General features: G+C 31.4%; 1 protein-coding gene across 2 annotated transcripts; it reads left to right on the forward strand.

Moving 5' to 3' along the window:
* The first annotated feature begins 1,320 nt into the window (after positions 1-1,320).
* LOC139513491 (beta-galactosidase-like) lies at positions 1,321-24,903 on the forward strand. Of its 2 annotated transcripts, none has more exons than XM_071302046.1 (17): positions 1,321-1,416; positions 3,341-3,504; positions 3,917-4,067; positions 4,966-5,029; positions 6,244-6,338; positions 8,814-9,012; positions 12,905-12,960; positions 13,299-13,420; positions 13,921-13,961; positions 14,921-15,036; positions 16,591-16,665; positions 18,169-18,264; positions 18,599-18,706; positions 20,375-20,515; positions 21,064-21,167; positions 21,424-21,544; positions 23,519-24,903. In XM_071302046.1, the coding sequence occupies exons 1-17, from the start codon at positions 1,348-1,350 to the stop codon at positions 23,798-23,800; spliced, it is 2,004 nt and encodes a 667-aa protein (XP_071158147.1). In that variant the 5' UTR covers positions 1,321-1,347; the 3' UTR covers positions 23,801-24,903. The 2 variants fall into 2 exon arrangements, with proteins under 2 accessions (XP_071158147.1, XP_071158148.1); XM_071302047.1 differs by lacking the exon at positions 8,814-9,012 and adding an exon at positions 10,690-10,873.
* The last annotated feature ends 1,230 nt before the right edge of the window (positions 24,904-26,133 follow it).

The raw sequence follows: 26,133 nt of genomic DNA on the forward strand, positions 1-26,133 counted from the left end.
AGTCAAGCGCAGATATAAGTAAAGTGTTTTATTTTGGAAGGGACAACTGATGCCTTGTCAATCTAATTATAATTAAGATATTGATCTCTAATTTTGTTATACTATATATGACTGATATGTAGTTTAACGAAATCAGAGATCAATATTTTAATTAGATTGGATGCTTTGTAAAACCCTTAACTCTTATTCAAGCAATATCTCAATTAGTTTCTCTAATGCAAAAAGTTCTGTTTATCCTACATGAGCACATGCAGAAGTTTGACCTGGCCTGTTTTGGCTGAGATTTGTGTTGTTCAATATTACGGTCTTTTGTATTGTGTTTCGTTTTCTGTTATTTGTCTTTTCGTCGTATTTTCAGTCTTTTAATTTTGGTCATATTGTGCATCTGGGATATAAGACATATAATATTCTGTTGTTTTTTTTTGTACAAACCTATAGGATCTGATTTACATACATATAGGCCTACTTGAAGTAAACTATTCTCTTGTACACTTGGACACATAACTTTGTTGTAAAAAAATATGCATCTGTAATCCAAAGTGTTGACATTGTAGACAAAATCCGACAAGGTTGCATGTGTCAGAACACACTTTAAAGATTGAAAAGGGAAGATATCAGGGCAATCCTCGACACGAAATAGCTTGTCATAGATGCTTAGGTCTGAGGTTGAGATGGTTTTACTTCTTCTTTTTTTACCTCAATAAATAATTAGAGAAGCAAACAATTACAAATTTGTCCCAGGAAATGATATCCAACTTTGACATTTTAACTATTAAGGATCTATGATTTTTGTTGTTGATTTTTTTCTCCCTCAGAGCATTGGGACAAGTTGTACTAGAGGCTGCATATAAATCCAAGTAATGTTTGCGCTTATTTTTTTATTTCAACAATGTTTTTTGAGAGCCTGTATTTAGGCAACAGCTGCTTATCAGGACTAGATCATAAGTTTTTGAACATAAGTTTAAAGATGTATTGTAAAGTGCTTTAAACAATATCCGGCTTCGGTTTAGTTGCTTGAGTGTCCTTTAAGCAACTACAATATTTGTGCATATACACTAGCCTTGCGGAGGACTTCGCATTGCAACAGGTTAATATCACAGTTCCAGATCACCACTGATTCATATATATTTATATGAAAATTAGGGAATATAAAAAGCTGTTTTACTTTATATATTTATATATCTATATCAAATACAGGGACGAATTGTCAATAGGGTAGAATTGTCAATGCAGTAATAGGATATCGGTACACTTATATTAAATATTGGGTACGAATTGGTAAAGGTACGAGTTAACGTGTAACCAAGTCATATGATCTAATCACATGACTTCAACAAAACATTGAAAATGGCGACTTACATGTTTCGTCCAACTTTCACTTTCGTCTTTTTATTTATGATCATACATGCACTAAAGGTATTTGTTACACAAGTTAACTTATATTTTGGTTCAAAACATTTAAAATTTTAGATTAGTGTTCTCAAACATCTTTCAGAGGAGTGAAAACAAATTTTAATCAAATCAAATCAATACTCAATCTAACAAAATTCATGATCATTCATATATCAAATCAAATCAAATTTTTGGACCAAAGAGCCAGTGTGAGCTAATATGAGGCAGGCACTACCTGTAAATGGGGACGAAGTCTGTATGAATTATTTTTTTGTAACTTAAATATTTTGTTTAAAAAAAAAGAAACGGAAATACCGTAATGTTTCCGATTTTGGTTCTGTTGTAAGGGATTTAGTTGTGACGTCATTTAAATTATGACGTCATATGCAATGTAAACAAAGAAACGCTATCATCAGGTAACGTTTTTTCATATCAAGGAATTATTAAAAATGAAATTGGTATTGCACGTTCCTTCCTATTTTATACTAGACTGATAAATATATATTTTACTCAAAGTTTCATACAAACGAGACCGGAAAAAGGAAGTACATTGTACATTTCTGCGCAGGTCCAGGATTTCAAAACACGACAAAAAAAATTTGAACGATTTTGAGTTCATTAGTACAATGAAAAATTCGGGAAATTTTCCCGTATTTTTTTTTTATTGAATTTTCTACTGTTATTGGGGACTCCGTCCCCATATTAATTCAATAATTGTCATCAATTGTCATTGTCCTTGTCTGACAACAATTACAAATATCTTGCAAATAATTGATAGTTTTTATACAACTGCAAATTTTTTTGTGATCATATATTGGTATCACGTACATGACGTAGTCGTCCTCGTCCTCGTCGTCTGAAGACATTTGGTTTCCGGACAATAACTTTAGTATAAGTAAATAGAAATCTCTGAAATTTAAACACAAGGTTAATTATATCCACAAAAAGAAAGTTTGGATTGATTTTTGGGGTTATGCCTTATTGTCCCAACAATTTAGGAATTAAGAGGCCCAAATATGCTTTTTTCTAGTTCCAGACAATAAATTGTGTTGAAGTGTATGGATCTCTCTGAAATAATACCTCAAGTTTCCAGACTACAAACGGATGGTTAAGATTGGGTTTGGGGGGTTATGGTTCAAACTGTATATGAATTAGGGGCAAAAAAGGGGGAAAACAAGGGTTTCCTGGTTAATTGAGAATTAAGACAATTTTTGGATTACCTCCCTAACACTGCATTTAAATTATGTACAAAGAAATGTATTGTTTTGAGGTGATTAGCTGTCAATTTACTTTAAGAATTATGCTGATTAAGGAATATTAATATCAATGTTAATACTTTTATGATGTATTTAATGGGTAATTATGGTTGCAAACTCAAATGGAAATTTGAATTGAGATTATAACATTACTCGAGGGAAAGGAAAAGGGTGGGGGAGGTGAAAAAAATTGGGGGGGGGGGGGGGGGGGGGGAGAGAAGTTGTAGGGGCAATTTTTTTCAATTCAGATTTCAGAAATTTAAATGAAAATTTCTTCATATTTTTTTTTGTGCAAATATGCAACATCATAGTGTATTGCATAAAATTAAAAAAAAAAGTTTTTTTTAATTTTTATTTGAGAGGGGAGGAAAATTCACAACAGCATAGTGTATTGCACAAAAGCAAAAAATTGAGTATAAATTCAAATCATATTCATTAAATCAATTCAAGTTCTTCGACTTTATTCTGTGTCAGAAACCTATTATGTGTCAAATTTTTAATTACAATCCAAATTCAGACCTGTATCAAGCGTTAAATATTGTGTCCATTTTTGCCCCAACTGTTCAGGGTTGGACCCCTGCAGTCGTATCCAGCTGCACTCGGCAAAGCAATTTATTAACTGTAATGAATAGAATGAAATAACATCCACACTGTTATGAATTAGATTCTAATTAATTTTCCATTATATTCAGGCAAACAGAACGTTTACAATTGATTATGATAATGACATGTTCCGTATGGATGGCAAACCTTTCCGTTATATATCTGGCAGTATACATTATAGCAGGATACCTTCATATTACTGGAAAGACAGATTACAGAAAATGAAAGCTGCTGGCTTAAATGCTGTTCAAGTGTAGGTAGTCCATTAGACTTACATGACTTCAGGATGAATTTTTCTAAAATAAATATTAATACCAAAATGATCTATTTAATCTATACACAAGTATAAACTATGCTGACAGTCATCATCTATTATTACATTTTGTACTTACTGTATTACAAATTGAATCATCAGTTCAGCTCTGCTTTACATTGAAGATTAGGACAGGATGTCAGAATTAATGATTCCTTTTCATATTCAAACTATCTTGCAAACATCTTGGTACAATTAATTTAAGCAGTATCTATATTATAAACCAAAAAAATGTACAAATCCCCCCTCCTAAAGAATGAGTTGGTTTTCTGTAGATGATAATAGAATTTAAGCAAATTAAATGATACACATTTCTAGAAAAGAAATTTAAATGGGTTTTTTTAATTTCTAGATATGTACCTTGGAATTTCCATGAGATGGAGGAGAATGAATTGAATTTTGAAGGTGACAAAGATTTAGTTGGATTCATTAAGCAGGCACAGGAAGTTGACTTGTTTGTTGTACTTAGAGCAGGGCCATATATCTGTGGAGAATGGGACTTTGTAAGTTATTGTACTTTGAGCTGGATCTTTTTTTCTGATCAGAAAATCATTTTAAGATAAAGATATCAATCAATATATTTTAAAGAGGTCACATGGGTTTGGTTTCCTTGATTGAGGTACAGAGAGACCTTTGTTGGGAAGGAAGTTTAATTTGTTGGAATTCAATAATAGCCACCGGTAATTCATTAAAATTGTCAGGAATTTGGAGTTTTTATACCTTTGTGAGGCGGAAACTTACACATTATTTTCACAGAAATTCAGGATTTTACATTTATTTTCACAGGAGTTTTGGATGAGACTCCTACCGCCACTCTTTATTATGGTCTAATGATCAGTGTTTAGTTTTTCATCACTTGATAAGTTTCTCAGTAATTGCAAGTTCATGTATAGTCACCTGGCCTAGATCTCATTTTCATTGTTTTATATATTGACTTTATCTTCTTTATAAGGTAATTTTTCCTAAAAGCCACAAGTAAGTGATACTCTGGATATAAATTAAGTTTACATGTATAGATAATTCAGATAAAGATTTTTTAATGTCAGAGTAAATTAATGTTAAAAGTTGCAAAGGACTCACACAATTTTGGTATTTTGCAATTAAATAATAGTGAGAACCTGTAGATTTTCTTCCATGACTGGCAGTGAAAAATAGATTTGGAGAACTTTGGGAGACATTATAACAATGGGTAGAAATTTATATACCAATTGGTCATAGATAATTATTTTCTGTTAAGATGTCTGTATAAACTGTGTATTGGTCTTTTATCTAATAATTTGAATGGTCTCATGTGGTTGACATCTAAATTAGATATTACATATTTGTGAAATTCTATTGTTTTTATGTCCTACTATAAGAGAACAATGTATTATACTATAACTATTCTGTAATATATTTCAGGGTGGATTTCCTCCATACATATTAGCCAAGAATCCTAATACAATATTCCGCACCATGGATTCAAGTAAGTTATCCCAACAAAAGTCAACATTTTGTGTTTATAGGTACTGGAGTTGATTTCTCTTTTTTTCTGTTATCATTTTTATTTCTAGTATTAAAGATTTTTAAAACTTGAATAAATTTCTTGAATCTCTGTAGAATAACCAAAAAATTTGCAGTGTGTATGGCAGAAGTTTTTCCATTTCTCATTAATTTTATCATATGTATTTTAAAGACTTTTAAAACTATGTGAAAAATTCATGATTCTCACCAAAATAATAATTTGGTGCCAAAGGGAAAATAAAAACATGGAAAAAAGACAACACTGACAAAAAGAAGTAAGAAACAACAGTTAAGATATATTTGTTTTTCCATTTTTTCTGCAGATTTTTCATTTCATGAAAGATTGAAAAATTCATCAGACTTCTTAGTATTTTTTAATGTTATCACAATACAAAGATTTCCAACTCCCAAGTTTTAAAATGCTGTAACTTTCTTAATAATGCTTGAAAACTTATAATAGTGGTAGTTATCAATAGCTAACAGATTACTCTTTTAAATTAATGCAATGTTAGTATTATACAACAGTTATGTAACCAATTATAATGTTAAATGTGTCTAAAATATTTTTCACCAAATTTCCACTTTCAATTGAAATTAGCTTCTGCATAGGTATTCCTAGAGGGTTGATTTTATTACATGTTGTTCCTATGGCCATTATCTACAAAAAGGTGTCTCAGATTTTAGATAGAATGTATAGAACAAATTTTACACCTAATTGAACATTATCTTCTTTTATGTGGTAAGGATGTTTACACTAAATAGAGATTTATGAGAGAATGAAATACCATAGGGACAATTTGAGACACCCTTTTGAAGCCCATGATGTGTTGATTAAGATTTCGTTAAAATTTTCTGTATAGTTAAAGAGATGACAGAGCTAAATTCATTCAAGTGAACTGACCAAGATGTTGCCCCTTATTACATAATAATTGATTACATAATAACTGCATAATAACAATATTGCATTCATTTAAAAGATTAATCTTTTATCTATCTATATGTACCTCTTTTATTATTTTATATGCATTCATAAGAAAGTTACACCATTTTAAAGGTTAGTGATTGGAAGTAAAAAAATCTTTGTATTGTGCTACCTTATATAGAAGCATCTACCAAATAATGTCTTTTTTTAAAATTTATTCATTGTATATAATGATAACTTTTTCAATTTACTAGCCTATATAAAGTATGTAGACAAATGGTTAGATGTGTTGTATCCAATGTTAAAACCTTTGCTGTACATAAATGGTGGGCCAGTGTTAATGGTTCAGGTATGTAAAGTATATAGACAAATGGTTAGATGTGTTGTATTCAATGTTAAAACCTTTGCTGTTCATAAATGGTGGGCCAGTGTTAATGGTTCAGGTATGTAAAGTATGTAGACAAATGGTTAGATGTGTTGTATCCAATGTTAAAACCTTTGCTGTACATAAATGGTGGGCCAGTGTTAATGGTTCAGGTATGTAAAGTATATAAACAAATGGTTAGATGTGTTGTATCCAATGTTACAATCTTTGCTGTACATAAATGGTGGGCCAGTGTTAATGGTTCAGGTATGTAAAGTATATAAACAAATGGTTAGATGTGTTGTATCCAATGTTATAATCTTTGCTGTACATAAATGGTGGGCCAGTGTTAATGGTTCAGGTATGTAAAGTATATAAACAAATGGTTAGATGTGTTGTATCCAATGTTATAATCTTTGCTGTACATAAATGGTGGGCCAGTGTTAATGGTTCAGGTATGTAAAGTATATAGACAAATGGTTAGATGTGTTGTATCCAATGTTATAATCTTTGCTGTACATAAATGGTGGGCCAGTGTTAATGGTTCAGGTATGTAAAGTATGTAGACAAATGGTTAGATGTGTTGTATTCAATGTTAAAACCTTTGCTGTACATATTTGTTTTAGTATTTCTAATATTGGTCTTTCTATGATTTATGCAGATCTTATTGATATGATGGTAAAGAGAAATCTTATAATAAAGCGGACATAAAAGATGTAGCCACTTTCAAATTAATTCAAAGATCATAAAATAAATACTCCAGAAATGTTGCAAGGTTTTTGTCGAGCCTGCAACTTTTGTTATAGGCTCGACATAGGGATAGTGTTCCAGCGGCGGCTACAGCGGCTACGGCGGTTCATTGATCAATGTTTAGTTTTTTTGGTTAATGATGAGTTTATTTAACAGTTGTAATAAAGCTTTATATATAGGACTATCAACATGATATCAATGATTAGTAAAGAAGGCTAGACATTTCAGCATGTGCACTCTTGTTATTATAGCTAAAATAACGATGGAATAGGTTTCACACAATTAAAAAAAAAGTCTGTTTTTAAATTTTGATGCATTATTTGTATGCACCGTTCTCTTTAATTGCAAGTATCAATCACTTATTTTATGAGCCCATTTACGGGACATATTATGGTATACCCTTGTCCGTTGTCAACATGTCAGACATTAACTCAAAAACACTTTAACCAATTTGAATAAATCTTTGGTGGATTGTTAATATTTACTTACATGAGCTCCCTTTTTTTTTTTTTTTAATTTTAGATTTTATGTTTCTGAGTTCTGGGGTTTTATTCATTAAAAAAGGGGGGATTTTCAAGTTTTCGGACAATAACTCAAAAATGCTTTTAGCAGTTCTCATGAAACTTTGGTGAATAGTGTATATCTATTGACATAAGCTCCCTTTAGTTTTCTATAAATTTTTATATTTTACTTCTCCAAATTCTGGGGATTTATTCATTAAAATAGGGCAGATTTTCCAGTTTTCTGACAACAACTCAAAAAAAGCTTTCAGCAATTCTCATTAAACTTTGGTAAATTGTTTATATCTATTGAATCTGATTTGACATTGAGAAGTGAGTGAACTTTATTCTTCAAAAACACAACGGTGTATCATGTCTTTTGGTTATTTTTGTCTTTTTGTTACTGTCTTAATTATGTTCACCCACATCTCCTTTTCTTTATAAAAGAAATGCTGACATAGATATAAGAATATGTGGTGAGACAACTCTCCATCCAAGTTACAATTTATAAAAGTAAACCATTATAGGTCAAAGTAAGGTCTTCAACACGCAGCCTTGACTCACACAAACAGCAAGCTATAAATGGCCCTAAAAATTACTAGTGTTAAACCATTCAAACTGGAAAACTATTGGTCTTATCTATAAAAAAAACGAAAAACGAGAACCACATCAACAAACGATAACTACTGCACATCAAATTCCTGACTTAGGACAGGTGCATACAATTGCAGGTTTAAACAGGTTAATGGTACCAAACCTTCACCCTTATCTGAAACGATAGTGTAACATCACAACATAGAAAGACACACTGATTGTTGTTAATAGTTGTTTTGTTCAAAACAGGCGAATAACATTATCACAACAGACTCTCAAAAATGCTGTTTAATACTGTTTTTTCAAACATGAAACGAAACCTGCCTAAATCATCATTATGCACACAAATATGTAGCTATAGTATAGGCTGTATTGTGATTTGAATGCTTAATAGTTTTAGTGACTCTATTTAAATTCAACAGAAGAAATTAACACCAGCATCAAACAGTTTATATTCAAACAATATTCATATTCTTTTTTCAGTAAACAATGTATCGGGGATACTGCTGTACATTAAATATTTTGTTTAACAGCAAGGAGTGCAATAAAGGATTTATGAGTGTTGAAAAGTAAAGAAAAAGAATTGATAATACAGAAACATGTTGATTTTTTTCAGATAGAGAATGAATATGGTAGTTACAAGGTAACAGGGGGATACTGTGATCATGACTATATGAGACATCTGAGGAACAAAGCATTTTCACTTTTAGGCAAAGAAGCGGTTATATTTACCACTGATGGTGACCGTGACAGCCCTGAGTTAAGATGTGGCACTATTGAAGGAGTATATGCCACAATAGATTTTCATCCTACCCGTAAGTGGAGACAACTCTCTGTTGCAGCTGCTTTTAATGGCCTATTTGTATGCAATTGTTTTGAATATAGATTCTATCTGTTTGATCCCAATTAGTTATCTAGGCAATAAGAATATTTTGTTTTTGTAAACATCAAGAATTGTATATTTCACAATTTAAATTCTTATATAACATTGCCTAAAGCGACAATAGAATGAAAAGAATTTATCCTCAAAACAATTGCATTTTATGTTGTATTTATAGGAACTACTTTATCAGCAGTGTACATGTGCATTGTATGTTTCTCATTCATAATTCAGCATATAGCAAATTTAATAATCATTTAAAGTTCAATCATTTAGATGAACTTTAAATGCATATTAAAGATATATACCATACAATATCACAAATCCAATTAAAATTTAGACATTGAATTTACATATCTAACTTTCCAAAATGAAACTGGAAACAAATTATGAAAGGAAATACTTTGGATGCATGGTTTCTATTTTTTTTAGGGCTATGGTTATTTAAATCACACAAACATGGTACTTTCAATGTCCATTTGGTGACTACCAAATAGCTTAGTTGTAAATGTTAAATCAGTATACATGTATAAATAATTCCTTAGTAAAATATTTAAAGAGAATATGAGAAACATACTATGTACCATGTAGTGGTGAGCTTCTTTTCTAAAACTAATAACACAACTTCATGTATTTATATGTGGCAATCATTTACCTGAATTAATCTGTTGATAACACCACTCAGTTGCTCACAAACAATTGGCTTTATTTCTTCACATTAATTTATTGATTCCTCATATTGTATTTCTCTGTAATTCAGTGGACCATTTAATTTCTCTAATTTTCAAACTATTTTCACATTTTTCAATTGGTGTGAGAAAAATATTTTTATATCTCTAGAAAGAACTTTCTCTACAAAAGATTGGTCTAAATTCAATTACTAGGTCAAATTTTCTTGATTTCTTCTGAATTTCCTAGTGTGATGTCATGAAAAAAGGTTACCATGCCTGATGACTTTACGTATAAAAGAACTAAGTTTTTCGAAAATCTTTGAAAAGGATGGTTAACTTTGTTAAGATAGTATCTTTTAATTATTAGAGAAACCGATTCCAACACTATATTACTCATGCATTATGATATTTCTCCACTCTCAACACTTGAATTTTAAATATTTAAGAGTCTTGGCAAGCCTCAGGTTTTAAGTTTTAAAATTTAACTATCTTGGGTGGAGAAATACCGTAACACACTTGATTCAGTGGTGGAATCTATATTTCTACACCTGAGCAATGGTAAAACTTTTTAACAACGCCTTTGAAACGTACATGACCAACATTTTTTCTTGTACATAAAGGATTTAAATCTCAACATTTCATTTCCTCTTCTGTATTTCTTATCTTAGAAACTGTTGTAGTTTTACTATTGCTTTTAAATCTTTCTGAAAAATGACAATCACAGAGAATTGTTGTTTGTGGATTTCTATGAATCTCTTTAAAGAATCATATGTAAAGTAAAAACAGATGAAAACCAGGAAAATGATTGCTACAGCAGGTTTTATTGCTTCTGTTTTCTTTTCCCTAGGTGCAAGTGAGGGCTGTGAGATTTATTTTGTTTGTTATATCCTCTTTTGTCTTGTATGATTATCTATGATGATATTCTGTGGTCTGCTTTTCAGATTGAAAATGAATATGGCAGTTATTTTGCTTGTGATTATGATTATCTACGATATCTACGTGAAAAGGCTTTGGCCTATCTGGGTCAAGAGGTTATTCTCATAACCACTGACGGGAGTGGTGATGGCTATCTTAAGTGTGGTAACCTAGAGGGTGTTTATGCTACTGTTGATTTTGGGGTTACCAGTAAGTTTTTCCCTTTATTTATCCAACAATCTTCAATAGTTTTTGCATGCTTTATAATTTTGCACATAGTTCACAGCTTTCTCACCCTAATCATCTCTAAATCCTGAATATTTATTGTATACAGAAAATAGCCAAATAGTTTTAGTTTTATTATTTCATTGTCAGTTATGTGTATCATGTTAATTTTTTGCACTTATTCAAAAGCTAATTTACATATCAAAAGCTTACCTCAATAGTGGTAAATCTTATATTTTAATCAAAAGCGGTGAGACTCAGACTGGATAAGTGAGGGCTAATACTGTGATGTTAGATTTTTCTTCCAGGATTTATTTGCATTAATTTGGTGACTAAAATAAAGTCATGAAAAATAACCTTGACGGTAAATTTGATCTTAAGGCAAAACCAGAAACAAACAAAAAAACATGTAAATAAAACCTCATGATTAGCTTTGGTAAAATAAAATTGCAAAATTTTGTATTTGTAAAAATAAACCACTTCACAGGATTAATTCACTTCTCCATTTTCACTTCAAATTGAGCACTAGTGTAATGGAATGGACCTCACCATGTTTTTTTTTTTTGGATTAGCAACTGCATATCTTACAGTATACAATATGTCTGAGTGAACCATCTTAAAAGCTTATTTTTGTAGAGACTGCGATTTTTGTCGCAGAAAGCTCGACATAGGGATAGTGATTCGGCAGCAGCAGCGTTAGCTAACTTCTAAAAAGCTTTATATTATAGAAGGTGGAAGACCTGGATGCTTCATTATTTGTATATGGATGCTTCATGTTACGAAATTTCCGTCAGTCACATGTCCAATGTCCTTGACCTCATTTTCATGGTTCAGTGACTACTTTGAAAAAAAGATTTTTTATAATGTTAAATTCTCTCTTATTATAAGTAATAGGATAACTTTATTTGGTATGTGCATACCTTGCAAGGTCCTCATGCCCGTCAGACAGTTTTCACTTGACCTCGACCTCATTTAATGGATCAGTGAACAAGGTTAAGTTTTGTTGGTCAAGTCCATATCTCAGATACTATAAGCAATAGGTCTAGTATATTTGGTGTATGGAAGGACTGTAATGTGTACATGTCCAACTGGCAGGTGTCATCTGACCTTGGACCTCATTTTCATGGTTCAGTGCTTATAGTTAAGTTTTTGTGTTTTGGTCTGTTTTTCTTATACTGTATGCAATAGGTCAACTATATTTGGTGTATGTAATGATTGTAAGGTATGCATGTCTAGCTGGCAGGTGTCATTTGATCTTGACCTCATTTTCATGGTTCAGTGGTCAAAGTTAAGTTTTTGTGTTTTGGTCTGTTTTTCTTATACTGTATGCAATAGATCAACTATATTTGGTGTATGGAATGATTGTAAGGTGTACATGTCTAGCTGGCAGGTGCCATTTGACCGTGACCTCATTTTCAAGGTTCATTGCACAGTGTTAATTTTTTGTGTTTTGGTCTGTTTTTCTTAAACAATAAGCAATAGATCAACTATATTTTTTGTATGGAAAAATTGTTAGCTGTACATGCCTGCCTGACATGGTTCATCTGACCTTGACCTTATTTTCATGGTTCATTGGTCAATGTTTAGTTTTCTTGGTTAATGTGAAGTTTATGTGACAGTTGTAATAAAGCTTTATATTTTGGACTATCAACATAATATCAATGATTAGTAAAGAAGGCAAGACATTTCAGCGTGTGCACTCTTGTTAAAAGCAATGTCAAACAAACCTGCACGCCTAGCTCTTTTCCATGGCTATACTATTGTTTGCAATAGACATGAATATTTTTTAATTCTTTAAACATACTTTTCTTGCCATAAACAAAAAATTATTTGGTATACTATAAATCATGCCTCAATTTTCTATACAGTTTAATGACAGAGCTGACATAAATAATTAAGAAGTTCAATTGTTTGTATATTTTTATGAGAAAAAAAGTTTGAAGTGAAGGGAATGTAAAAATGTTTGCTTATTTAGAGTTTGATTAGACATGTCAATGTTTCTTGATGTTTTTGTAGTGGATCCCAAGAAAGCATTTCAACCACAAAGAGACTGGGAACCTAAAGGGCCTTTGGTATGTTAAGTAACTTAAACAAACTGATTACATATACTAAATTTTGATTTGAAACTATTGTTAGATGTTTGCAATCATTGATTGATTTTGTTGTTTGTTGTATAAAAAAGACAGTACCGGGGTACATCATGTTTTACACTGAAGATAAAATTTAATCTAAAAAAGTGTAAAAACAAGTTAATGAATTGCCAAAAGAGGACAAGGAAAAGGCGACAAAGCCATTTAAAGTTTAGAAGCAATGATCAAAAGTGGTACAGGGCATGCTTTAAATACACAGTTTTTAATTTACAGAAAACGTCTTAATAACCTAATTGATTTTTTTTTACCTTGTTGAACAGGTAAACTCTGAGTTTTACACTGGTTGGTTAGATCACTGGGGATTCAAACATTCAACAACAGGTTTAGATATTGTTGCCAAGAGTTTAGATGTGTTACTAGCCTATGGTGCTAACATTAACATGTGAGTAGACTTACATTATAAACAGAATTATGACAAGTATATGATGGTCTGGAAACAAGACAAATTAGCAATATTAAGTAAGCTTGTCAACAATACAAGAAGTGAAACAGATATAATATCACGATTTAATGTTTTGCTAATTATACATAGACACTTAAAATCATGAAAGACATAATTAACAGCTATAAGAGTTTAAGTAATGATTGTCTGTTTGTAACAACATGACCTGCTAGGTTTTGCAATTGGAACATGATTTTGATTGATTTATTTTTTCTGTTAAACACCACTTTCAGCTCTATTTGCTTTTTCAAGGCAGCCTGAGTATATATAAAAAAGAAGATGTGGTATGTTTGCCAATGAGACAACTATTCACATGAGAAGGAGTGCCTGGAGAGAACAGAAGTTTTAAAATCTAGGATTAAAATTAGAATAGTTATTAAGCATTACAATTTTATTTCTTTTGAAATTGTTTTAATCAACTGGTTCTTGTGATTTTAAAGGTATATGTTTGAAGGTGGAACCAACTTTGGCTACTGGAATGGTAAGTCAAAACAAGCAAGCAAAATGATTTCTATAAGTTGAACATTTTTATTTTTTATTGCTAAACTGATGTTTTAAAAAAATTGAAAACACTTATACTTTGAAGATCCTTGGTGTAGTTGTTTGCGTATCAGACTACAAACACAAAGGTTCCTGGTTTCAATCCCTGTTCAGGGGAGAAAATATCAGGGACTGAATTTTCACCTCTCCCTCGACACCATTTGAGAGTATGGTCTTCAGAAACAATGATAGTCCATCGGAAGGGGATGATAAATGGAAAGGGATTAATATAAGTTGGAATAACTTGTTTCCCAATCCACTATGAATAAACATGTTTAAACTAATACTTTGAATGTATTAATCAAAGATTAATAAATCATAATGGACCATTGTAAAGACTTTCTATATGAAATATTTTTGGCATGATATCTATTTAAACTTTTATATTAGTCAGATTCATTCATTCCATCTTTATATGATGCAAAATCTACAATGAAAAAATAACATTAATGTCATTTGTGCTTCAAATTTAACACAGGGGCAGACTATATAAGTATGATTTATTTGTTCGTTTGATATGTTGCATGCATTTAAACCAATTGAATGTGTTATTCTGGGTTTTTAATAACTTCCAAAGATAAATCTATGGGAGAAAAAAACTTTTCATATCATGTTGAATTCCTGTTTAGTTCATAATGTGGGGATTTTTGCATGCAAACATTTTCAATTAAGTTCCAAGCTACAAATGAATAGTTGGAAAGACTGGTTAAGGACACCATGAGTATACTTTTAAGATCATTTGATTAAATACTCTGAAAGAAGTTACACGCACAACTTAATTTTGATATTCCATGTTAAAGAATAAATGTAGGAAAATCATACATCAGATTAACTTGTATACAAAATATATCTGACATGAACTGTAGATTTTAAGAAAGCGTTTTAAATTTAACATTGTAGGAGCAAATTATCCAGCATTCTTGCCCGTACCTACAAGCTATGACTATGATGGTCCTCTTACTGAAGCAGGAGATGTAACTGATAAATATTTGGCACTTAGACAAGTCATTTCAAAGGTAGGATCAGGGACAGGGTATAGGAAATCCTTTAATGAGGAATGTTCATTAAAAATAGTTATTAGGGATATTAATGAGATATGAATAAGAATCTTGCTTTGAACTGAAATGATATTCACAGTTAGATATTTAACATGCTAGTTCACAAAGTAACAATCTGCAGGAAGACATATCACCTTACACGAACAGATTATTCTGACTATGAATAAAAAATATGTGGGATAAATAGAGGTTAGAATGTTGAATGACAAAACTGAAAAATAAAATGAATATGAGAGATGTAGAGTAAATGCAATGAAAGAAAAAAAAATACTAGTAAGCTGAATAGACAATCAATGCCGTTCATTCAGCCTTCAACATTTTACTATCACTGACATTGTATGGTAATCTTCCATATCTTCAACAGAACTGACACAAACACCAAATTCTCAAAGACTTAAAAAATGTAATAACAAAAATACCATTATCCAAGGTAAATATGAAGTTCGTCAAAACTAACAAACAGAATCAACCAAAACAGGAAAAATGAAACATAACAAAAGAAGAACTACAGATGAAATTTCTGACATTGGATTGGTGTTTGACATATAACAGGGTTTAATTGGTGTTTTAAAATGTATTATTAACCGGATTTTTGTGACAAAAATGTCTGTTATTGATTTGGGGATGTACGGCGGGCGGCCGGGCGGCAATCAAATGTTGTCCGTGCATTAACTCATGAACCGTTCAAAGCTTTTAAAATTTTAATATGTTATTACTGACAACTATACGAAGGTCAAGTTCAATAATGGCGATTTTGACTTTTACCGTTCAGGAGTTATGGTTCTTGAAAGATTGAAAAATGGAGTTTCCAGTCGTGTCCGTGCATTTATGCATGAACTGTTCTACCAAAGCTTCCGAAATTTTAATATGCTGTTACTGATGACAAAATGGAGGTCAAGTTCAATAATGACAATTTTGACTTTTACCGTTCAGGAGTTATGGTTCTTGAAAGATTGAAAAATGGTGTTTCCCGTCGTGTCCGTGCATTTTCTCCTGAACCATTCAACCAAAGCTTTTGAAATTTTAATATGTTGTTACTGATGACAAAATAGAGGTCAAGTTCAATAATGACGATTTTGACTTTTACCGTTCAGGAGTTATGGTTCTTGAAAGATCATAAAATGGCGTTTCCATTCACGTTGTTGCATTTACTCATGAACCATTCAATCTAAGCTTTTCAAATTTTAATATGTTGATACTGATGACAAAATGGAGGTCAAATTTGATATTGACGATTTTCACTTTCACCATTCATCAGTAATGGTTCTTGTGATATTGCCAGGACACAAATAAATGTTAATAAATCCGGTTTGCTGTCGTTGTGACAGCCTCTTGTTAATAGCAGTCTTAGTTTTATGGTAGTTGTAAGACAACTGTCCAACAACTTCTGTTAACAAATATTCTATATCTGCTCTATGTAAATCTACATATTTAGTGGTTACATATTTTAGTATTATTTGAAACTCTTATTTTTTCCACAACCTTCAATTGTTTATGATTATATTTCTACAGTATGTTAAAACACCACCCATACCTATTCCAGCTAATACCCCAAAGATGGCTTATGGAAAAATAGAAATGAAGTTTGTAAGTAAGATATGATTGTGGTTATATATTTGTACAATGTGTATTCTATGTTAAAAAGATTTTAATCCAAAACAGTAATAAGAATAAAGAAGAAGATGTGATATGATTGCCAATGAGACAACTCTACAAGAGACCAAAATGACACAGAAATTTTCAACTACAGGTCACCGTACAGCTTCTACAATGAGCAAAGCCCTTACTGTAAAATCAGCTATAAAAGGCCCCGAAATGACAATGTAAAACTATTCAAACAAGAAAACTAACGGCCTTATTAATGTATAAAAAAAATGAACGAAAAACAAATATGTAACACATAAACAAACGACAACCACTGAATTACAAGCTCCTGACTTGGGACAGGCACATACATACATGATGTGGCGGGGTTAAACATGTTATCGGGATCCCAACTCTCCCCTAACCTTTGACAGTGGTTTAACAGTATAACATAAGAACGAACTATAAAAATCAGTTGAAAAAGCTTAACTCATCAGATGGACAAAAATACAAGTGGACGTGGCCGGGAACTTGTACATCCCAACAACAAAAAGACACTAGGAACAGATCTGATAGTACTCGCAGTTAACTGACAGCTAGTTCAAAGCCACTAACAACTAATAAAAAAAATCATGCATTTAAGACTAAATTATCAGTCTGTATACATCCAACATCCAATGGGTTTAATGTAAAGACGTCATAAACAGTCAGAGACAAAACATGACCTTGTGCAATGCCAAGATACAGGTATCGACAGATTGTAGATCCATGAATGTGTATATGTATATAACATACTACATGTAGTAATATTTAGTTTGCTATTAATTTACTGATAACAAAATCAATATTTATACCAATAAAAACAATATTGAATGATCTTATTACAGTGTTGAATTGGTAACCTTTTAGAATAAGTTTATTTAAAGGAGCGATAAGTTTACAAGGATCATTTCTAAATTTCCAAGCACAGTTAACAACATTTCTGTAAAAATGAGGATGTGCTATCCCGTTACTTACTTCATCTGTTGTTTTCTTGCTTTTCATATGTTCCATATGTAAAGGAATTATTCTTATGATAATCAAGCATTTTATTTTTTACAAATGAACTTATGGAATTTTACATCCATATGGTTTCTTGCTTTTTCTATGTTTATACATGTATTTATCAATCATAAATTTGTCCCTATATCCTGTAGCTTCTTTAATAAATCTTTGAAGTGATATTAAACTTAAACAGAATGTGATATTGACAATTGCCAATACATTTCTTGGTTACATGTGACCTATATCTAATCCTTCTTTAATACAAAATTTTAGTTATTTTTTGCTATTTAAGGTCTGTACATTAACAGACTTACATTGTGAATGTGTTAAACATTTTATTTAAGATTGACAATATTCAAAAAGGTTTTATAAATGGACAGATCTATTCATTCATCGATTCAACTTATTATAAAAACAAATCATTAATAAACTTATCTAAAGTTTTATTGATTTTTTTGACAGGCAGGAACAGTTCAAGATCTACTTGATAAATTGAGAAAACCAAACCAGAAACCAGTGACTGCAACTTATCCTGTTTACATGCAAGCATTTGGACAGGTATAAAACAAACTATAAATGACAATGTATACCAGAGTAATCTAACATTATTTAGAATATCAGTGAATAAGGAACATATAAATATTATAAGCACTAATCTGTATTTGCTATTTTAGGTGTACAAGTATTCTGTTTCCATGTTCATAAAGTTTTGAGCAAAAGACCGGTTGAAATTATTATTTGTATATGTTTCAAATTTGATGTGTAAGTAACATTCAGGGTATCACCAGCCCAGTTGTCAGCTTTTCTGTGTTGACATGGACTATTATTGATATTGTCATAATTATAGATTTCACTCTGGTATAATATAACTGTATAATTCCTGTCTTTTCAGTATCAAGGTTATGCCTTGTATAGACACATATTCAAACAAGATTACCCTACAGCTCAGAATCTGTCAGTGGTTGGTATCAGAGACAGAGGATATGTTATGATAGACCAGGTAAGATTACCCTACAGCTCAGAATCTGTCAGTGGTTGGTATCAGAGACAGGGGATATGTTATGATAGACCAGGTACGATAGCATTTTTTCATTACAGTTGTTATTTAAAATACATTAGAATGTATGAAAATGGAGTATCTGTCAAACAATAGAATTTGGATAAAGACCTTGAAATTTATTACATAGTGTTTTACCACTGATGACTAGATAAATTCAATAAATGAGGACTATAATGAAATAAATATTCAAAGTGTTCTTTTGTCAAATGTTTTCTGTTATACATATTTTTAGCTCACCTGGCCAAAAGGCCAAGTGAGATTTTCTCATCACTTGGCTTCCGGCGTCCGGCGTCCGGCGTCGTCCCTCGTCGTGTGTCGTCGTCCTGCGTTAACTTTTACAAAAATCTTCTCCTCTGAAACTACTGGGCCAAATTTAACCAAACTTGGCCACAATCATCATTGGGGTATCTAGTTTAAAAAAATGTGTCCGGTGCCCCGCCCAACCAACCAAGATGGCCGCCATGGCTAAAAATAGAACATAGGGGTAAAATGCAGTTTTTGGCTTATAACTCAAAAACCAAAGTATTTAGAGCAAATCTGACGGGGTAATATTGTTCATCAGGTCAAGATCTATCTGCCCTGAAATTTTCAGATGAATCAGACATTTCGTTGTTGGGTTGCTGCCCCTGAAATGGTAATTTTAAGGAAATTTTGCTGTTTTTGGTTATTATCTTGAATATTATTATAGATAAAGATAAACTGTAAACAGCAATAATTTTCAGCAAAGTAAGATCTACAAATAAGTCAAATGACCAAAATGGTCAGTTGACCACTTTAGGAGTTATTGCCCTTTATAGTCAATTTTTAACCATTTTTCGTAAATCTTAGTAATCTTTTAGAAAAATCTTCTCCTCTGAAACTACTGGGCCAAATTTAACTAAACTTGGCCACAATCATCATTGGGGTATCTAGTTTAAAAAATGTGTCCGGTGCCCCGCCCAACCAACCAAGATGGCCCCCATGGCTAAAAATAGAACATAGGGGTAAAATGCAGTTTTTGGCTTATAACTCAAAAACCAAAGCATTTAGAGCAAATCTGACAGGAAGTAAAATTGTTGATCAGGTCACGATCTATCTGCCCTGGAATTTTCAGATGAATCGGATAATCGGTTGTTGGGTTGCTGCCCCTGAATTGGTAATTTTGAGGAAATTTTGCTGTTTTTTTGTTATTATCTTGAATATTATTATAGATAGAGATAAACTGTAAACAGCAATAATGTACAGCAAAGTAAGAACTAAAAATAAGTCAGAATGACCAAAATAGTCAATTGACCCCCTAAGGAGTTATTGCCCTTCATAGTCAATTTTTAACAATTTTCTTAAAATTTGAAGATTTTCAATAACATTTTCCACAGAAAGTACTGTTATAGATAGAGATAATTGTAAGCAGCAAGAATGTTTAGTAAAGTAAGATCTACAAACACATCACCATCACCAAAACACAATTTTGTCATGAATCCATCTGTGTCCATTGTTTAATATTCACATAGACCAAGGTGAGCGACACAGGCTCTTTAGAGCCTCTAGTTTATGTTGATATTTTATTCAATAACCAATTTTAATAGGAACACAATATTTGTTGTTTGCAAATCATGTTATATTTTTTAGGTTCCTGTTGGTCTGGTGATAAGGGAAAGAATACATAATTTATCTTTAAGTATAACAGCAAAGAAAGGTCAAACATTGGATATATTAGTAGAGAACCAAGGACATATAAATTTTGGATCTGGTATTAATAACAATACTAAGGTATGTTGGTATCTCTTGAAATTGACAATGCTAAGTTGTGGTAGAAGTAAGTTGATATAAACTTCAGACCAGAAATCAGTGTCACTTCTTAGATATGCAACTTTTCTTGAAATCACAAGTTCCATTTTGTTGAAGAATACTTTTAATCAGACATCTGTTTCAAAAATGAAGGTCTCCATTGCCAAAACTGTCATAATTGCCATACAATTTGGTTTTTATTATAAATCAAATTCAACTTAGAAACTACTGACTCAGACATCAAATGTGGGTTTCAATTTAAATCTGAGATAGAACAACAATCTTTTTATCTTTTTGAAGTGGTTTTTCATATATAAGGGTTTTGAACTGCATATAGTTAGTACAATATAATTAATTGTCTATTCAATAAAATCTAGTTATTCAATTGGCGAACATGAATTTGACAGCTAATGTCCATTAACAATACTAACTTCTTTGATACATGAATTGGTATGTCATTATTTTATAGAAGGTTCCTTACCTGAAATGTTTTGGAAAGAAAACACTTTGTTTTTTTGTTATTTTAACAGGGTATCATACAAAATGTTACCATAGGAACCACAATATTAACAGACTGGGAAATGTATCCTGTATCTCCTGAATTATTTGAACCAAGTACAGATACATTTAAAAGGTACTTAGAAATGATAATGCATATTTATTAAACTGAACAAATATGAAAATAAAGACTGTACATGTATATCATTACATTTCATGAAAATATCTAGTAATTTTATATTGAGGAGGAAGATGATGACAAGATGATAGCTATCTACATTTTTTCATCCTATATCTTGACCTTGAGGACTAAATGATTTTATTCCATAGCAAATTGTATGTTTTCATGTTTGTATAAACAATTGTATCTTTGTTGTATTGATATTTTTCAGTACTGGAACACCTTATTACAGTAAGGATGGGAGATTTATGTCGCCCTCTATTTATGTAGGACAGATGCCTACCCTTACAGACCCTCAAGATACCTATGTAGATCCCACTACCTGGTCAAAGGTAATTAACTTACAAAGTATAACTCCTAATAATTCAGATGATACCTGAATCTGAGTCCACAATGGCTCTTGGAAGGTAAACAATAAGTTAATTTCTGATGACTTTGTTTTATTGTTAGGATGTTGTCTCCTTAAGGTTTAGCCACATCTCTGTAATGTAGTCAGTTCTTGTTTTATTGTTAGGATGTTGTCTCCTTAAGGTTTAGCCACATCTCTGTAATGTAGTCAGTTCTTGTTTTATTGTTAGGATGTTGTCTCCTAAAGGTTTAGCCACATCTCTGTAATGTAGTCAGTTCTTGTTTTATTGTTAGGATGTTGTCTCCTTAAGGTTTAGCCACATCTCTGTAATGTAGTCAGTTCTTGTTTTATTGTTAGGATGTTGTCTCCTTAAGGTTTAGCCACATCTCTGTAATGTAGTCAGTTCTTGTTTTATTGTTAGGATGTTGTCTCCTAAAGGTTTAGCCACATCTCTGTAATGTAGTCAGTTCTTGTTTTATTGTTAGGATGTTGTCTCCTTAAGGTTTAGCCACATCTCTGTAATGTAGTCAGTTCTTGTTTTATTGTTAGGATGTTGTCTCCTTAAGGTTTAGCCACATCTCTGTAATGTAGTCAGTTCTTGTTTTATTGTTAGGATGTTGTCTCCTTAAGGTTTAGCCACATCTCTGTAATGTAGTCAGTTCTTGTTTTATTGTTAGGATGTTGTCTCCTAAAGGTTTAGCCACATCTCTGTAATGTAGTCAGTTCTTGTTTTATTGTTAGGATGTTGTCTCCTTAAGGTTTAGCCACATCTCTGTAATGTAGTCAGTTCTTGTTTTATTGTTAGGATGTTGTCTCCTAAAGGTTTAGCCACATCTCTGTAATGTAGTCAGTTCTTGTTTTATTGTTAGGATGTTGTCTCCTTAAGGTTTAGCCACATCTCTGTAATGTAGTCAGTTCTTGTTTTATTGTTAGGATGTTGTCTCCTTAAGGTTTAGCCACATCTCTGTAATGTAGTCAGTTCTTGTTTTATTGTTAGGATGTTGTCTCCTTAAGGTTTAGCCACATCTCTGTAATGTAGTCAGTTCTTGTTTTATTGTTAGGATGTTGTCTCCTAAAGGTTTAGCCACATCTCTGTAATGTAGTCAGTTCTTGTTTTATTGTTAGGATGTTGTCTCCTTAAGGTTTAGCCACATCTCTGTAATGTAGTCAGTTCTTGTTTTATTGTTAGGATGTTGTCTCCTTAAGGTTTAGCCACATCTCTGTAATGTAGTCAGTTCTTGTTTTATTGTTAGGATGTTGTCTCCTTAAGGTTTAGCCACATCTCTGTAATGTAGTCAGTTCTTGTTTTATTGTTAGGATGTTGTCTCCTTAAGGTTTAGCCACATCTCTGTAATGTAGTCAGTTCTTGTTTTATTGTTAGGATGTTGTCTCCTAAAGGTTTAGCCACATCTCTGTAATGTAGTCAGTTCTTGTTTTATTGTTAGGATGTTGTCTCCTTAAGGTTTAGCCACATCTCTGTAATGTAGTCAGTTCTTGTTTTATTGTTAGGATGTTGTCTCCTTAAGGTTTAGCCACATCTCTGTAATGTAGTCAGTTCTTGTTTTATTGTTAGGATGTTGTCTCCTTAAGGTTTAGCCACATCTCTGTAATGTAGTCAGTTCTTGTTTTATTGTTAGGATGTTGTCTCCTTAAGGTTTAGCCACATCTCTGTAATGTAGTCAGTTCTCATATTTAAAAATAAATCACAATCAGTTGGTTAGTGTTACTGGTTTGACCTAAAATTAACTAGTTGGTTTACTTTCTCATAAATTTTTTATTTGAATCATATCGATGGGTAGGGTACAACATTTTGATCCCACTTATCCAAACCATCATTTTGCACCTCACATGAAATAATTTTTATTTTGTGTTGTTTTTATTTTTAAATCCAAATAAACTAAATCAGTATCTTTTAAACCTATTTGTATATAATATTATAAAATATTTTTTCTTTCAGGGTCAGACAATCATAAGGAGTAACATAGCGTATAACATAGGAAGATATTGGCCCATTGCTGGACCACAAATAAGACTGTTTGTACCAAAGCCTTACCTGGCTCCAAACACTGTTAATAATGTGATTATGTTTGAACTTGAAATGGCACCATGTAAAACCCAGACTGGATGTACTGTTGAGTTTAAAGATAAACCATTAATCAATGCTACAGCACATGGTCCTTATCATAAATATATGTCTCAAGAAATAGGTTATAAATATAACTGGCATTCGTTTCATTAAATTATTATTAGTTATATGATATTAATTTTGTTTAACTTTCTGATGAAATAGTGTTAGAAGGCAACTAATATATATTTACACTTTTATTTTTGAAAATATGTTATAATAGCTCATATCTATAGGAAATTAATTAATATTTGAAAATTTTGGCATTCACTATTTGAACCATATTTTACCAAGGTCAAATCCAAAATATTATCTTCCCTTTTTTATCCATTTTTTTGTTTTAATGAAAAAATAAAAAAATGATATTTGATCTTTGAAAATTAATTGTTATGTCATTGGTAATATATATGCTATCATTATAAAGCATAATTTCATTCCTATGATGTGCTTCTACCTTATTGAGGCTTGGCATTTAAATTTTTATAGATTTTCATAAAAGTTCCTTTCTTGTATTCTCTATCAGTTTTTGAAGAGATTTAATGTTGCACTCAGTTTACTATGTTTAAGTGTCCAAATTAAGATGTCAACCAAACAATTTCCACTTTTTCAGATTTAATCAAATGCATTTTTCTTTGGATTTTTTATCATGACCAAAGAAATGAAACCTTTCCCAGAATGAGTTCCTCTTTGTCAGACTACTTAAATTTTTGCAAGTTCACTTGTCCCATGGTTTATATATACAATGGAAATTTTTCCTCGAATAGCTAACTATTCATTGATTTATTTAGCTGACTCTTGTACTTTTTTTTTTATCTTACTTCAAAAGTTGATGTTTGTATTAGAAGAAACAAGTTTGCAATTGAAAAAATGTTATAGTTTTATTCTTGATTATATGTGTATGATAGGAGTTTTGTTAGTAGGTTTGTTCTCTATTCTTTGTTAGAAATCCAAAATCATGCATTCCTTGAAGATTTTTTAAAAATCTGTTAAATATACAATATACATATAAATTTGTTTGAGGATAAAAGGGAATATATGAATGTGGTGCAATTGATAAGTGCAAGGGATTTATATATTAAATATATGTTTAATGTATGGGAGTTTTATATTATAAGGTGTCAGATACAGAAAATGTACTGCTGATAAATATATGTATCAATACTTGATTTATATAAAGTTATAGTTTTATGTAGATTGATTAAATATTGCTTTTGTTATTGTTGTGATGATTTCCCAAACCGCACCTCTTTTAAACATTCATGTCAGCAACCGATAAAATACAGAACATTAGTCTGAAAATAAATTAACAAAAGGCATGTTTATATGCACAAAGACACTGACGTGTGAAATCATTCATACTGACAAAAACATCATAAATTCACAAATGGGAAGAAAGCAACACATACAGTTTGACACTGTAACAGCCAAGTTATAGAAGACATGTAGTTTCTCTACTGTTAATAACTATATACTACTCAACTTAGTATAATTTAACTAAACCAATGAGAATTCAAAATAGATATGTGAGAAGATGTGGCATGAGTGCCAATAAGACAATTCTCCATCCGAGTCACAATTTGTAAAAGTAAACCATTATAGGTCAAAGTAAGGTCTTCAACACGGAGCCTTGGCAAAACTATGCTAAGAACGTCTAAACACATGTCAAACATTTCACATGGGTTCCAAATTATTTTTCTTAAAGAGTTAAAAAGACAAATTTTACTCAATATCTGAGAACAATTTATTATGAATGGAATTTAAAATGTTTTTGTTCATTTATTCCTCTGTCTGTCTTGCTGTCAGAATTTCGGTTTCAAGATGATAAATAAAGTACCATGACCAAATTTTGGAATGTGAACAAAATGTCTTTGGGAGAAAATATTTTAGATTTAAAATAATGTTATGAATCGTAGGATATAAATGTTCTATTTGACAGAATATTTTTAAATTTTGATATAATTCCATGGAACATAAACAAAAGGTGAAGTGTGTTAATCAAAGATTTGACATTGACTGATCAAGAGTTATGCCCCTTATTTTTTTAAACAGTTTTGGTTATATTTTCTATTTGAATTTAAGACAATGTTGTGGATAATAATGTACAGTTGACATTTACTGTTCAAGAATATCACTAGATAACTCTAGTTTGAATGGATTCTAAAAGAACTAGAAGAACAGGTTCAATCAGGGAAAAGTAACATAGATTGCATAAAACTTTCATTGTATTTCATGTAAAAGATCATATCTTTCAAATATCTCTTCCTTAGAAATTAATTTAGTGGATTGACCATTAGACCATAAGATTTTAAAATATATTTTATATAATAAAGAAGAACGTGTCTGAGGACCCAAATGTCACTGCCCAATTTAGGGCCAAATACAAACTGTGTCCGTGTGATCTGGTTCTTAGCATTGTGTATGAGTTTTATAAAGTCTGCATGAGGTAA

This window comes from Mytilus edulis, chromosome 2 (genome assembly GCF_963676685.1).
Source record: "Mytilus edulis chromosome 2, xbMytEdul2.2, whole genome shotgun sequence".
NCBI classification, from domain to species: domain Eukaryota; kingdom Metazoa; phylum Mollusca; class Bivalvia; order Mytilida; family Mytilidae; genus Mytilus; species Mytilus edulis.

What these genes read in the sequence shown, in the direction of transcription:
- LOC139513491 (XM_071302046.1), top strand. Translation starts at nt 1,348, where the DNA reads ATGGCGACTTACATGTTTCGTCCAACTTTCACTTTCGTCTTTTTATTT. An exon ending in TTAGACAAGTCATTTCAAAG is followed by an intron (nt 15,037 to 16,590) that starts GTAGGATCAGGG and finishes ATATTTCTACAG; the next exon opens with TATGTTAAAACACCACCCAT. An exon ending in GTATTAATAACAATACTAAG is followed by an intron (nt 20,516 to 21,063) that starts GTATGTTGGTAT and finishes TTATTTTAACAG; the next exon opens with GGTATCATACAAAATGTTAC.